This window comes from Ranitomeya imitator, chromosome 1, assembly GCF_032444005.1.
Source record: "Ranitomeya imitator isolate aRanImi1 chromosome 1, aRanImi1.pri, whole genome shotgun sequence".
In the NCBI taxonomy this organism is placed as follows: Eukaryota; Metazoa; Chordata; class Amphibia; order Anura; family Dendrobatidae; genus Ranitomeya; species Ranitomeya imitator.
In genome coordinates, this window is record NC_091282.1 from 413,005,586 (window position 1) to 413,022,198 (window position 16,613).

The 16,613-nt window shown below is 45.2% G+C and overlaps 1 protein-coding gene and 1 long non-coding RNA gene across 2 annotated transcripts; one reads left to right on the forward strand and one right to left on the reverse strand.

Annotated features, from left to right (window-relative positions):
• The first annotated feature begins 12,061 nt into the window (after positions 1 to 12,061).
• Positions 12,062 to 13,652, forward strand: LOC138657839 (uncharacterized). Its single transcript, XM_069745473.1, has 2 exons — positions 12,062 to 12,204; positions 12,594 to 13,652. Exons 1-2 carry the CDS (start codon positions 12,158 to 12,160, stop codon positions 13,510 to 13,512), a joined length of 966 nt encoding a protein of 321 aa, XP_069601574.1. The 5' UTR covers positions 12,062 to 12,157; the 3' UTR covers positions 13,513 to 13,652.
• Positions 13,653 to 15,141: 1,489 nt separating this feature from the next.
• LOC138657840 (uncharacterized) lies at positions 15,142 to 15,791 on the reverse strand. Its single transcript, XR_011317216.1, has 3 exons — positions 15,704 to 15,791; positions 15,475 to 15,619; positions 15,142 to 15,394 (listed from the first exon to the last, which is right to left on the reverse strand). It is a non-coding gene; the product is annotated as an uncharacterized lncRNA (long non-coding RNA).
• Between the last annotated feature and the right edge of the window lie 822 nt (positions 15,792 to 16,613).

Genomic DNA, 16,613 nt, shown 5'->3' on the forward strand with positions numbered 1-16,613 from the left:
AATTCCCCAATGTGGGGTCCTGTTTTTACAAAATAAAATAGTGCCTTCACAGCCCCCGTGCCCAAAAATTGCCGGCCAATAACAGTACAGAGCAGGTTCACCCTGGTCATCTAGTGGTTCTGGATGATGAGGATGATGACAAGGAGGAGGAGAAAAACAAACAAACCAAATGTGGAAGCGTATACCCATGTGTGATTGTGAAGAGGTGCATGAGAATACACCTCCCCAAAAGAGAGTGTGCTTTTTGGCACATACTTTCACATAATTGATGTGGAGTGCACAGGTTCTGACCTTCTTTGTGGTCACAGCACGTTGGCACTTTATATTTTCTGCCCATATATATATATATATATACACTTTTTGTAATATTGCACAGTTGCACTTTCTAATTGTTATAGATTTTTTATCTCCCCCTTTATTCATATCAAATATTTTTATATTTTTTTCACGGATTAGCACCTGTTTTTGTTAAATATTTTGGCACAACTAAAGCAAAAATCCTGATTTAGTGGTATCTGGGGTTATTTTCTTGCTGGGAACAATTATGTTTTTATCCTGTTGTTGCGCAATTTTTGTAATTTAATAATTTTTATGTATGATCATATATTTTTTGCACTTTTTATGTAATCAATTGCCACTTGCTGATAATAAAGGCTTTTATTTTTAAATTTCCCCTGGATTGGTATGCTTTTTTGGTGGTTTTCCTGTTCCTTGATCTGGTTCTTAGTTTCCCTGTAACAGCATTGTTGAGGGCACGGGTAATGTTATGGGACACATGCTGGTATAATGCCGGTACGGCACACCGGGAGAAATAGTGGCGACTGAGGACCGAGTACCTTGGGATGGCCGCTACCATCAGGTTGCAGAAAGCTTCCGTCTCAACAAGCCTAAAAAGCAGTATTTCTAGCGCAAGCAGAAGAAAAATATTAGAATTAAGGACTGTGGCCTGTGGGGCGTTGGCAGGGTATTTCCGCTTGCATTTCAAAGACTGGGTTATAGACAACTGATCGCTGTGCTGGGACAAGGACGTAGACGAGCTTGCTGATGGTGCTGCTTGACTGTGGGCCATAACAGGTGCAGGGCTAGAGGCAACTTCACATGCATGGTGTACTGGGGATTGGCTTCTACGCAAAACAGTGGAAGAAGCAGTGGTGTGACCAGCAGGCAGTGGTCCTGGAGCCTGGGGTTCGGCCTACAAAGTCGGGTGCTTTGCTTGCATATGCCTGATCATGCTGGTGGTGGTCAGGCTGGTTGTTTTGCTACCCCTGCTGATGCGGGCATGGCAGGTGCTGCAAATGGCCTGATTGGGGTTAGTGGCAGAGTATTTAAAAAATAACCAGACTGGTAAGATCTAACAGTTGGAATGGCAACTTCCCTCATGTTGGTTTTACTGGGAACGGATGCACGCCTTCTGTCTGTGGCCACCACACTGCATCTTCCTGCCTGTTGGGGGGATATGCATGTCCTCCTGCCAGGTTGGGTCAGTCACTATGTCATCCACCACCTCGTCTTCCACATCCGCACCCTGCTCCTCCTCCTGACTTTCTGGCAATTGTGTCTCATCATCGTCCACCTCGTGTGACACTTTCCCACCATTACCTTTGTGTGGCCGGGGCTGGTCAAAGCTTTGGGCAGCTCTACATGCAATCTCATCTTTCCCCACTTCAAGTTGACCGGTAGAGATTTCTGAATCTTGAAATGGAAAACTGAACAGCTCTTCAGAGTGTCCAAGTGTGGGATCAGTTGTCTCAGGACACTCGGCATGGTGGGAGGAAGGATGATCAGGGTGAGGAATATCCTGGCCACACTCATGGCTCCTCATACTTGACCATGTGGAAGACAAGGTGGTGGTGGTGGCTAAGTGACTTGAAGCATTATCCGCTATCCAATCAACAACCGTTTCAACCTGCTCTGGCTTCAATAATGGTGTGCTGCGGTCCCCTAGAAACTGGGACAGGAAGGTCGAGCGAGAACATGTGGGTCTTTGTTGTTGCCCACTTTCACCTTAGCCACGGCCTCGTCCTCTGGATGCACCATCAGCATCACGTCCACTTCCCCGTCCCTTGCCCCTTGCCTTAACCATTTTAAATGGAATACTGCACTATTTCAAATGCTCAACACAAATGTCTTTATTAGTAGCGAAATAATATCTGATCAGTATGCCTGCAAATCTACGATTTTTCAAACCCAAACACAAGGCAGGCCTCAGCCTGACCTAACAGACTGTATTCAATTTTTGGGGCCTTTTGTTAAGTTAATTTATGCAAAATAGTGCTGTATATAATTTGACTATAAGACAGCCAAAAAACAAGTATCCCGACCTACAATGCCCAAACTTGGAGTAGAGATATATGAGGGCTCTCACAGAAATACCACACTGGCAAATCTGTGGCCTGTTTATATTATTGTATGCTAAATAGTGCTGGATATAATTTCAGTAGCACACAGCAAAAAAAGTGGTTCTCCAGCCTACAATGACCAAACTTGGAGCACACAGATATATGAGGGCTCTCACAGAAATACCACACTGGCAAATATGTGGCCTGTTTATATTATTGTATGCTAAATAGTGCTGTATATAATTTCAGAAACACACAGCAAAAAAAAGTGGTCCTCCGGCCTACAATGACCAAACGTGGAGCACACAGATATATGAGGGCTCTCACGGAAATACCACACTGGCAAATATGTGGCCTATTTATATTATTGTATGCTAAATAGTGGTGTATGTAATTTCAGTAAGGCTTCTTTCACACTTGCATCGGTACAGGGCCGTCGCAATGCGTCGGCCCGACGTACCGACGCACGTTGTGAAAATTATGCACGACATGGGCAGCGGATGCAGTTTTACGACGCATCCGCTGCCCATTCTAAAGTCTGGGAAGGAGGAGGCGGAGCTCCGGCGCGCATGCACGGTTAAAAATGGCGGACGCAATGTACGAAAAACGTTACATTGAACGTTTTTTCGTGCCGACGGTCTGCCAAATACAGACACATCCAGTGCACAACGGACGCGATGGATGGCCATCCATCACAATCCGTCGCTAATACAAGTCTATGAGAAAATGCAGGATCCTGCAAATTTTTTTGCAGGATCCTGTATTCTCAAAAAGCGACGGATTGTGACGGATTCAAAAAAACGCAAGTGTGAAAGTAGCCTAACACACACAGTAAAAAAAGGGGTCCTCCCGCCTACAATGACCAACTTGGAGCATACAGATATATGAGGGCTCTCACAGAAATACCACACTGGCAAATATGTGGTCTGTTTTATATTACTTGCAGTAATATATGTAAAAAGCAATGCGGCACTCACCCCAACGATGCTGTTGCAGAAAAATCCTTTATTCGCTGAAATCAGCGCTCAGGTACACATGGAGAGGCGGCAGGGAATGAACAGGAGAGGGTGCAGGGAAACAGGTGAGGACAATGGCCGTTTCGCGCTGAAGCGCACAGCGCGAAACGGCCGTTGTCCTCACCTGTTTCCCCGCACCCTCTCCTGTTCATTCCCTGCCGCCTCTCCATGTGTACCTGAGCGCTGATTTCAGCGAATAAAGGATTTTTCTGCAACAGCATCGTTGGGGTGAGTGCCGCATTGCTTTTTACATATATTACTGCAAGTTAAGTCTCTGATCCACTGTTTGGTGTGCACCACCCCTGAATGCTTTCATCTGGCTAAGTGTTAAAAGTCTGTATGCCTCAGCTTGCTGAATTGCCTGTGAAGATTTACTTACCTGGTGCCGCACAGTCTTTGTATCTTGGCTTGTTTCATATTGTTTTACATTACTGTATGCTAAATAGTGCTGTATATAATTTCAGTAACACACAGCAAAAAAAGTGGTCCTCCAGCCTACAATGACCAAACTTGGAGCACGCAGATATATGATGGCTTTCACGGAAATACCACACTGGCAAATCTGTGGCCTTAGAATTTTTTTTAATGCTAAATAGTGCTGTATAGAATTTGAGTATCAGACAGCCCAAAAATAAGTACACCGGCCTACAATGCCCAGACTTGGAGCATAGAGATATATGAGGCCTTTTTCGGTGAATTTAAAACACAAAAAAAAGTGGCACAAGGGTAGCACACACAACTATGCAACGTATGCCTGACAAACTATGATTTTTCAATAGCCCCTTCAGTCTGACAGAACAGACTGTATATTTTTTTTTTTGGAGGGGTGAATTTTTGATAAAATAAAATAGATATATAGTAAATAAGCTGCAGCAGCAGGCAGTTATGGAGCTTTGGGAAGGATGTAGTGGGAGCAATGGACACACATACAGTGCCTGCAGGCCTTGTAGATATGCTGTGCCCTGCCTGCCTAGCGTTGCAATATCGGGACCCACAAATTAGCCCTAAAAAGGACTGTTGGATTCTGAAGAGTTGTGGATGTAAGAGTTGCAGACCTACACTACCTCTAAAAACCACGATTCTGACCATATATCTGGAGCAGCTCACCCTACTCTCGCTGAATCAGGAACAGAATTCGGCGAGCAGGGCGGCGCCAGGTGTCTTATACTCGGGATGATGCTGTGCGGCCAATAATCCTGGAAATGCTCGCTGCTCGGCGAGTACCCCAATACTCGGGCGAGTAACAAGCAGTGGCGAGCACGTTCGCTCATCACTAGTAGTAAGTCATAAATCCTTGGGACAGATTTAGTCCTGTGTGGAGGGTATCAAAGGCTGCCATAAATGTTTGTACACAGACCATTTAGTGCTTTTGTGATTTGAAGCTGCCTTTTAATATAACAACTTTCATATTGTTTTTGTTGTGTCCTGGACCACAGAAATGTTTAGCCACAGGTTGATGGTTTTTTTTTTGTCTGTATTCATGTGGCGATGAGACCTCATCCTTGCTTTCAGTTTCTGTTCTGTCCAAATCCCTTTTTTTCTTTTAACATTGTTGCTTTGCAACCCATGACTCCTTAGCTAATGCGATATTCGTCTCCCCAAAATAGATTTCTCTTCTTACCAATATAGACTGAATCCTCTCTTTCTTACCTGTCCCTTTATTTTATGCCTAGTCTCTCCTCCTTTTTCCTAGCTTAGATACTCTGATATCTCTGGTCCAGGTCTCTCCCAAAACATGGCAGACTCTCTTCAATTCGGGTTCAAATTACCTACAGAATACACTTTGTACCCCAATTTAAAAATAGCCCAGTAACCTGGGAAACCAAATCCTTTTGTTTTGCATTAGAACTTAAAGGGCCACTGTTACCCCCTCCAGCCATTATAAACTAAAAGAGCCACCTTGTGCAGCAGTAATGCTGTATTCTAACAAGGTGGCTGTTTTAGTTCTTGGTGCATGTATTCCCCAAATAAAGTGTTTTATTACTTCTCCAAAATACCTGTCTTTATCCAGGGAGACAGGTCCTCACCCCCCTGCTTGAAACGCCACACTGCCGTCACTCAAATATTCAGGGGCTCCGGGCGCCGCCCCCTCCACCCTGTTTTCACTTGAAATCCGGCGCCTGCGCTGTGTAGTACTGTCTGGCGCAGGCGCAGTGAGCTCTGGCCGTCTGACATCACAGCCAGGCTTGCAGACTGCGCCTGTGCGGCCGCCCTGCCTATGAATCCCAGCCCCGCACTGTGCATAATGCAGAACACACTGCGGGGCTGGGATTCCCAAGGTGGGTGGCCGCACTGTCCGCACACGCGCAGTCTGCAAGCCTGGCTGTGACGTCAGACGGCCACAGCTCTTTGCGCCTGCCCCACACAGTAGTACACAGCGCAGGCGCCGGATTTCAAGCGAAAACAGCGCGGAGGGGGCGGCGCCCGGAGCCCCTGAATATTGGAGTGACGGCAATGTGGCATTTCAAGCAGGGGGGTGAGGACCTGCCCCCCCTGTCTAAAGACAGGTATTTTGGAGAAGTAATAAAACGCTTTATTTGGGGAATACATGCACCAAAAACTAAAAGAACCACCTTGTTAGAATGCAGCATTACTGCTGCACAAGGTGGCTCTTTTAGTTTATAACGGCTGGAGGGAGTGACAGTGGCCCTTTAATCCATGTATGTAGCAGTCTAAGCTCTTGCTGTGTCTTCTGTAGTGTGCATGGCACAGACAGCGCTCAACTTAGAGCCTTGAGTCTTAAAACTGTTCCAATGGGTCTATTCCCTAAATGCGGGGCCATTTTTAAGCAAAGTGGGGCCCTGGGCAAACGTTTAAAATGGGGTCCCAAATGCTAACATATTGCACCATCACACAGAAGCATTTTGGTTGTATTTACATGCCCTGAGTCTAGGCTGCTAAACGAGTGTAATAGACAATATTAAAGTTTTTCTATTCTATTTCCTGGCCTCTTTACACCAGCTGATGAACAACGATGGGAACTTAACAATCATTAAGATCAGTCTGAACCCAAATAGTATCATGTTATTAGCAGCATGAGAATAATGATTTTTGCTCCATCATAAACAATCCAATCAATTGACGAATAGGCAGCATTTTGCTTGTTTAATCCTCCACATAGCATAATTCATTCCATAGTCCTCCACATAGTATAATGCATCCCACAGTCCTCCATAGAGTATCATGTGCACCATAGTCCTCAATATTGTATAATGCACACCCAATAGTCCTCTATATAATATAATGTGCCCCATAGCTCTCCACATAGTATAATACACTCCTTATAGTCCTTCATGTAGTATAATACACTCCCTGTAGTCCTCTATATAGTATAATACACTCCCCATAGTCCTCCATATAGTATAATACATGTCTCATAGTCCTTCATATATCAAAATACACTCCTCACTCTTCCATATAGTGTAATACACTCCTCAGTCCTCCATATATTATGATACACCCTCCATAGTCCCTCCATATAGTACAATGCACTCCCCATAGTATAATGCACCCCATAATTCTTCATATAGTGTAATGCATTCCCCTTAGTCCTTGATACAGTATAAAGCAGGTCCCATATAGTACATATAGTATAATGCACTGCCCATAGTCCGATAGAGTATAATGCAGTGATACCAGTGAATATAATGTGGCCCCCTCATAGAGTATTATTCAGCCCCCATAGAATATAATGTAGCCCCCTCATAGAATATAATGCAGCCCCCCTCATAGAGTATAATGCGGGTACCCCACAGAATATAATGTATCCCCTCATACAGTGTAATACAGCCCCCCATAAATTATAATTGTATGGACTCTGGATTCCTTGTTTATCTGTGGTGTTTTATTGCCATTTTCCATGATGGCTTCTGCTGCCTCAAATCTGCTCATGTGATCTGACTTCCCTGTCTTTATACTGTAAGCCTGGCTTGCTTCATACTCCTTGCTTGTGTATTCTGCCTGAATCCCTGGCTTGTGCTGCAAGAGACTTCCCCTCTCCAGAACCTCCGACTCCGCCTATTCAGCTAACCTTCTCAGCTTGGAGGTTCTCCTGCATTACTCTGCATTCTTCTCCTACCTGCGGGGACATGTAAGCTTATCCTTCTACAGCTAAGCTTGTTTGATTTCCACTGCTGGTTTATTTGACTGTTTCTGGACTCAAAGCTCTGCACTGCTTCTGAACTCTTTGCTAATACTGCCAGCCCTGGTATGAACTGTGTCTTATGATCTGCATTTCCCCTGAAAGTGCTACGCCCATAAGACTTTGCCTGCAGTCAAGCTGCAAACAAACTATTCCTAAGAAGGACCGAGTTTGCCGTCCACTTGAACTGTTGTGCACATGCTGCACCCACGTTTGTGCGTTTGAATACTGACTCTGCCTGCAGCCGAGCTGCAAGGAACTTATCCTGATTTCACCTGTGTTTTGAACTTGCTCACGCATTTCACCAGTGTTTGTTTTTAATAATACAGACTTATCACTATACTTGGTTCTGCTGCTTATTTGTCTCAAGCCAAGAGATTCTTGAGTGTTCCACTATAACTGTTACAATAATGTATCCCCCTCATAGGGTATAATGCAGCCTCCCCCATAGAATCCAATGTAGCTCCCTCATATACTATAATGCAAACCCCCATAGAATATAATGTAGCCCCTCATAGAGTATACTGCAGCCCCCATAGAATATAATATAGCTCCCACATATAGCATAATGCAACCCCCAAATAGAATATAATGTAGTTCCCTTTTAGAGTTAAATTAAGCCACCATAGAAAATAATGCAGCCCCCATCATATAGTATAATGAAGCCATACCAAAGAATATAATGTAGCCCCTCATGCAATATAATGCAGCCCCTCATAGAGTATAATGTAGCCCACTCTACATAATATAATACCACAAAATCCAGATTCATGATGTGACCCTAACTAAATGTCTAGTCATTACGTTTATCTCCATAAACATCTACATAAATACATGAGAAACAAAAGGAGTTTGTTTAAAAAAGTACAAATAAGCCTTTATTAATGACAATACAACAATGAACATGTCACAAGACATATAAAAACCTACGAACAATATAAACAGATGTGTAGAATAGACACCAAATGGATAGCGCATGCTGCAAAACTATAACATGATATCCCTGCCGTATATATGATAAGTGGTGAGGGGTACCTATCTCCCAGAAAGACACAAACCTCCCTCAAGCTATACCTTAACTCCCATAAGGTCAATAAAACATTGCCCACTATAGACACTATAGACACCAATGTGCATGTGCACTATTGACCATCAGGCTGTGTCCAGTGGGTGAAGCAAAGGAAGGGAAGGGAGATAAAAAGAAAGTGAAAGTAAAAGTAATCCTCACCACATGCAGCACCGCACACTGAACGTCCCCGACGCGCATTTTGCCGCTTCTCAGCTCTGCTTTATCAAGGGGAAGTGTAGCCTGGCTCCCTTTGAGGACCTTAAGTATCCTAGGATACTGGTCACGTGTGTATCACATGACCCGGCAATTTCCCAGCTGCGTATAGACGGCGCATGCGCCGGTCGTCACCAGTAAAAAACGCCCCCTCCCCTCCTGCTTGGGCTCGTCCAGATGCCAGCTGCGAGTGAGTGCAAAAAATGCCTCAATCGCGCAAGCCGCAGGACTGTGCCAGACACAGAGGGGCGGGCGCCCGTGACAGACCAACACATGCGCACCGCAGTGTAGTGTAAAAAGTGAGTAAGCTCAAACATTATGTCCCAAGAGTTATGACTTATAAGAAACAACAGTGGTAACTATAACACATGATAAAACTTGTGCAAATGTCTAAAATAGATCCGCAGAATATCCAATTTTTTCTCCTCTGGTATCGTCATAATCTTATCCTTCCATAACGTGGATCATATCATATGCCATAGCAGATATTCCAATCCAAAAGGCCCGAAAAATTATGATAAATGAGATCTATTAAAATGGACCTATGTATAAGAACAAATGCAGTTAAAACCAAAGCCACACAAAATACAGTATAAAAGTACAAAAATACAAGAGGGGATTTCAAAAGGGCCACCCGGTTATTGATTATTCATGTTTACAAGAAAGCGCCAAAATTTAGTGAATCATTAAGTCCAGCTGGTTTCATGGTATTCAATGTTATTATCCATTTTAATTCCCGTTGTGCTGGGAGTTTTTTAATATCTCCCCCTCTAATTCCTGTATGCACAACGTCAATTCCTCTCACCATGAAATCTTTTGGATTACAATTGTGGACCAACTTAAAGTTTTTCTGGATGGTTTTAAGTGTTGACACATCCTCTACCATTCTTGCAGCACTAATGTCCCGTACATGTTCTCTTCTTTGCACTCACTCGCAGCTGGCGCATGCGCCGTCTATACGCAGCTGGGAAATTGCCGGGTCATGTGATACACATGTGACCAGTATCCTAGGATACTTAAGGTCCTCAAAGGGAGCAGGCTACACTTGCCCTTGATAAAGCAGAGCTGAGAAGCGGCAAAACGCGCGTCGGGGACGTTCATGGTTCACATAGTAATCAGCAATAGCAAACATTTAAGCAGGGCAGGCATTAAGGTCAATAAAACATTGCCCACTATAGACACTATAGACACCTATGTGCATGTGCACTATTGACCGTCAGGCTGTGTCCAGTGGGCGAAGCAAAGGGAGGGAAGGGAGATAAAAAGAAAGTGAAAGTAAAAGTAATCCTCACCACATGCAGCACCGCACACTGAGGCTATGTGCACACGTCAGGTTTTTTGTGCAGAATTTTCCTGAGATTTTCCTGAGGAGAAATTGGCACCACTCCCAGGAAAACCGCATGCGTTTTTTGTGCGTTTTTTGTGCGTTTTTTATGCGTTTTTTATGCGTTTTTTTACATGCGTTTTTTGTGCGTTTTTTATGCTTTTTTGTACAGCAGATAAAGTTGGTTGAAAAAAAAAAAAAAAACATGAGTTCATTTCCTGGTCCAACCCCTCTTCACCATTTAGCTTCCTTGTTGAATTCAAGATGCCGCACCATCGTCTAACTCCAGAACAGAACTGCCTACTGTTGCATACTGCACTACTTTTGCTGCACCACTACAGCGAGCTGGTAAGAAAATGTCATTAGATGTGAACACTTTCCGTATTAGGCTGGGTTCACAATGTGTACAGCAGCCCGTTCAACACATACGTTCACGGTCTGCTGCAACGCAAGTGCTGACTTTGGCACATCACTAACGCAGATGGAGCATCTGCTAGCTACATCTGCGCTAGCAGTGACAGACGCGGAAACGCTGCAGTCAGAGTCTAGAGGTCCGACCGTCACTCAAATGACGGCACATGGCTAGTGATGTCAGACATAGGAGTCAATGGTGGCGCTAGCCGACTACGTTTCACCGCATTATGCAGCGGTGTTACGAAGTCCGTCAAAACGGACTGGGGGAACGCAATGTGAACCCAGCCTTGCCAGCTGTATAACATGTGTTGTACAGTTCCATGTAATAACACATACTATATTCTCCCATAGGAGCAATCGCGGAGAAGAAGGGATAGCAGACGGCAAAAAAGGATGTGGGTTCATCCCATCATTCATGAACGGGAGGAAAAGGGACACTTCCATGTTCATTATCGTGATTTAAGGAGGTAAGATATAGTGAGAAATGGTATATTGACAGCTGTGTTTCTTTGTACCTTTTTTTGATATATACAACATACCGTATTTTCCGCTTTGTAAGACGCACTTTATTTCCCCCAAATTTGGGGGGGAAATGTGGGTGCGTCTAACAAAGCGGATATACCGCTTACCATTACAGGCTGGGAGGAGGGGGTGTCCGCCGCCGCTACCGCCTGCCGCCGCTGTCGTCCGCCGCCACTGCCGGGGTTGTCCGCTGCTGCCCCGGGTGATGCTGAAGGCTCCGGTGCTGCGGGGGGCTCTGGCGACATATTGTGAAAGACCAGAGCCCCCCGGCAGTTCTTCCATGCGTTCCAGTATGACTAATTCCGGGAAAATGGCCGCCGGAATCTCGGGAGATGAGATTTCAGCGCTGAGATCTCATCTCTCGAGATTCCGGCGGCCATTTTCCCGGAGTTAGTTCCAGTATGACTGACTCCGGGAAAATGGCCGCCGGAATCTCGGGAGATGAGATTTCAGCGCTGAGATCTCATCTCTCGAGATTCCGGCAGCCATTTTCCCGGAATTAGTCATACTGGAACGCATGGAAGAACTGCCGGGGGGCTCTGGTCTTTCACAAAATGTCGCCAGAGCCCCCCGCAGCACCGGAGACAGCCCTACAGCACAGGAGCCCCCTGCAGACCCCTCATCCCAGCCTGCAGCAAAGGAGCCCCCTGCAGACCCCTCATCCCAGCCTGCAGCAAAGGAGCCCCCTGCAGACCCCTCATCCCAGCCTGCAGCACAGGAGCCCCCCTGCAGCACAGGAGCCCCCTGCAGACCCCCTCATCCCAGCCTGCAGCAATGCTCCACTCCTGCCTCCGGCAACGAGCCTGGGACCCTGATCCACCACAACCACAACCCCCGGTAAGTAGTAAGACGCATGGATTATAAGACGCCCCACCAATTTATTAAAAAATAGTTTTTTCCTATTTTTCTCCTCAAAATTTGGGGTGCGTCTTATAATCCGGAGCGTCTTACAAAGCGAAAAATACGGTACATTATGTGTGTGTTTAAAATTAAAGTTTTATGTTCCTTTTTATTTTCAGCTTTCCAGATAAATTTTCTCAGTTTTGCCGTCTTTCCATTGAGGCATTTGATCGTCTTCTAATTCTTCTTGGTCCACACCTCACTTACGAAGATACGGTCATGCGAAGAGCGATCTCTGCAGAAGAAAGGCTGCTCATCACCTTGCGGTAAGGCCTTGCTGCTAGTGCACCCCTAAATGCTGCCACAAATGCTGCCTGTTTAATCCGTAATGCTGCCGCTATGCTGCGAGTGCCCCCATAATGCTGCCAGTTTCCCTCATAATGCTACCGCAATGCGGCGAGTGCACCGGTTCCCTCATAATGCTGCCGCTATGCTGCGAGTGCACCGTTTCCCTCATAATGCTGCCCCAATGCTGCGAGTGCACCGTTTACCTCATAATGCTGCCCCAATGCTGCGAGTGCACCCTGTTTCCCTCATAATGCTGCTGCAATGCTGCCTGTGTCCCCATAACGCAAGTGGCCATGATGTGGATGTTTTATCTTGCAACACAATTTGTGTTGGTAGGTTTTCTAAATTTTTTTTTTTCTTTCTTCAGGTTTTTAGCCACAGGAGAGAGCTACACATCCCTGCACCTCCAATTTAGGGTTGGCAAATCGACCATCTCGCAAATTGTACGGTGCACATGTACCGTCATCTGGCAGAAGTTGCGGCCCATCGTGATGCCTTGCCCAACCGAGGAGACTTGGCTGCAGGTTGCAGCAGGCTTTCAAACTGTGGCCAATTTCCCCAACTGTGTAGGTGCTGTTGATGGCAAACATGTGAGAGTGCTAAAGCCACCAAGATCAGGATCACGCTTCTTTAATTATAAGAAGTATTTTTCAGTGGTCTTGATGGCGGTGGCTGACGCACATTACAAGTTTGTTGCCATCGACGTTGGTGCCTATGGTAGTACTGGGGATTCTCGGGTGTTGCAATCATCACAGATTGGACTTCAAATTCTTCGAGATGGCGGCACGCTCCCAGCCCCTAGACCTTTGCCAGGTTCCACACATCCAGTACCCTTTGTGATGGTATCGGATGAGGCATTTCCCTTGAAGCCCCACCTGCTGCGCCCATACCCACGAAGAGCACTGGATGACCGGCGGAGGATTTTTAATTATAGGCTGAGCCGTGCACGAAGATATGTGGAATGTACCTTCGGGATCATGTGTAGTCGGTGGAGGATCTTTCACACTGCCATCCAGTTAGATCCGGAGACCGTGGACACTGTGATAAAGGCATGCTGTGTGCTCCACAACTATGCTCGGGAATACAGCACTGAGGTAGTTGAGGAATTACAGGTGTCAGAATTAGATGCAGTGGACAACTTTGGTCAAGGAAGGCAATGTAACACGGGTGTGCGTGTGAGAGAAACCTTTGCAGACTACTTCATGAGTCCTGAAGGTGCCGTGCACTGGCAATACTCTTGTGCCGGTGTTGAGCTGCCTGAACTGCAGAGAAGATCTGATGCCTAAACAGAATCAAGGCCCAAGACTGGACGTGAGATATAACAGCACAGAACATATGACGGCTGAACCCTATCCACTAATGAACCAGTCTGTACAGCACAGATGCTAACACCTGTGAAAATGTGAGGCGTAATCCCTATCTACCATTGCCAAATCCCTATCTACCAAGGCCCCTTTTTAATTAATCTAATTGTAAACATTGCTAATAAATAAAAAATATTATTTAAACAATAATCGTTTTCATGTTGTTATTGTTTACCGTTGCTTAATCAGATCCCATATCCGAGCTTCTTATTTTTATGATAATAAGAAATCTGAGTAGTTAAAATAATTTTTTTTAATAAAGTAAAAGAAAAATTAATTACATTAAAGAAACTTTTTTTAATGTATATGAACTTACATTTTATAACAAAACTTAAAGGGAACCTGTCACCCCAAAAATCACGGGTGAGGTAAGCCCACTTCTGTAATGCTGTAGATAAGCCTCCGATGTTATCAGAAAAAGGAGAAAAAGACGTTATGTTATACTCAACCAAAGGCGGTCTCGCTGCTGGTCAGGTCAGGTTGGCGTCTCCGGTCCACTGCGGCGCCTCCTATCTTCTTTCCATGACTTCCTCTTCTGATCTTCAGCAACGGCTCCAGCACAGGTGTACTTTGCTCGGCCCTGTTGAGGGCAGAGGATAGTACTGCAGTGCGCAGGCGCCGTGCCTCTGACCTTTCCGGCGCCTGCGCACTGCAGTACTATCCTCAACAGGGCAGAGCAAAGTACGACTGCGCCGGAGCCGTGGCTGAAGATCAGAAGAGGACTTCATGGAAAGAAGATAGGAGGCGCCGCAGTGGACCGGAGACGCCAATCTGACCTGGCCAGCAGCGAGACCGCCTGTGGTTGAGTATAACATAACGTCTTTTTCTCCTTTTTCTGATAACATCGGGGGCTTATCTACAGCATTACAGAATGCTGTAGATAAGCCCCTGATGACGGTGGGCTTACCTCACCCGCGATTTTCGTGGTGACAGGTTCCCTTTAGAGAACTTTTGTAAGATTTGGTCATGAACTCAACGGTTTAACATTCAATACACTCCCGTCTCTACTGAAATAGGATGAGATATCAAAACTCAAAATTGATGGTATTCCGGTTGGTAGCCCATATCATTAAATAAGTCAGGTTGGGAGTAGACACTGCTATTGGGCATACTGGAACGATGGCCAGTTGAACTAGGTACAGGTGTATGGCCACTGTACGCATCTACTTGATTGGCCCTGTATGTTGCCGCCTGTCCGTAACGCTGCGATGCAGCAGCTAGTGGTGGTGGTGGTGGTGGAGGCATAATGGGGTTGCTGAAAACGTTGAAAATACCCGTCATTACTTGTGGAGCAGGGGGTAGGGTTGGTGTGTCATCAATTGCCATTAACAGACAATTGACAGCTGTAACGAACATTTGCTGCTTGTCCCGTGGCAGTGTTCTAACACGGTCTGCCAAAAATGACCCAAATTTGTCATGCTCATCTTGCTTTGAAGAATTATCAAGAAGATTGAGCGCTTTACTCGTTAATTGTTCTATAATTTGACCTTGTTTGGTCTTCTTTTGCACCGGTCATTTCACTGCCACGGGACGGACAGAAGCAGCCCCCCTCCCCATGTGCCTCGACACACCGCCACCAGAGTTTGCACCAGCGTCAGAGGAAGTAGAAGTTGTGGTATTTGCTGCAACGTCATGTTCTCCAAGGGAATCACTTATTTCGGGTGACCTTCCGGACAAAGACATGTTCCCCGGAGATTCTTGGCTGTTCATTATGCTGTCTTCTACTTCCTCTCCAATACTGTCCACCGTGGTGTCACCATCGGTAAGGTCCGGAGGTGTTTGGGCAGAGATGTTGCTTTCTGTTCTGCAGACCCAAAAATAAAACAAAGGTTACAAAAATACAAATCATTACATCAAGCAACACTATTTCTTTATATTATCTACCTCCTCAAACTCCGGCTTCCCAATATGAACTTCAGCTGGTCTCCATAGGGCACCCTCTTCCTTGGCGGCGAGCTGCCACTCGGAGTCTTGAGTGATTTAAGATATCTGTCTGTGACAGACCGCCATCTCGTCTTCACATCGCCCACTGCAAATTTAAAATTTTTAAATAAAACATTACAAATCCATTCTTCTTCCTTTTTTTAAAAAAAGGAAATAAATTTATACTTACAAATCTGTGTTTGCTGCTGTGTTGGGAGATTCGGCCACTCTGGAAAGAGAGCGGTTACTATTTTGGGCCAGGCATCACGTTTTGCCCCCTTGTACTTTTCACTTGACCGGTCCCAGACCTCAGGGTGTTGTTCAATCTTCATAAAAAAGGACAACAAGTAAAAAAAATTGAAAATTAATTGTGGCCAACAATAAATACACGGTTATGTACATTTGCATATTTTAGATATAGTAGCATTCATCGCAGCAACATAACATAGTGACCAGCCACGTAGTATATTGCACAGGCACTTAGTATATTGGCCAGCCATGAAGTATATTGCCCATCCACGTACTATATATTACCCATCCACGTAGTATATTCCACGTAGTATATTGCCCTACGTTGATGGCCAATATACTACGTGAATGGGCAATATACTACGTGGAATATACTACGTGGATGGCCAATATACTACGTTAATGGCCAATATACTACGTGGATGGGCAATATACTACGTGAATGGGCAATATACTACGTGGATGGGCAATATACTACGTGGAATATACTATGTGGATGGCCAATATACTACGTGAATGGCCAATATACTACGTGGATGGGCAATATACTACGTGAATGGGCAATATACTATGTGGATGGGCAATATACTACGTGGAATATACTACGTTAATGGCCAATATACTACGTGAATGGGCAATATACTACGTGGATGGGCAATATACTACGTGGATGGCCAATATACTACGTGGATGGGCAATATACTACATGGATGGGCAATATACTACGTGGAATATACTACGTGGATGGGCAATATACTACGTGAATGGGCAATATACTATGTGGATGGGCAATATACTACGTGAATGGGCAATATACTACGTGGAATATACTACGTGGATGGCCAATATAC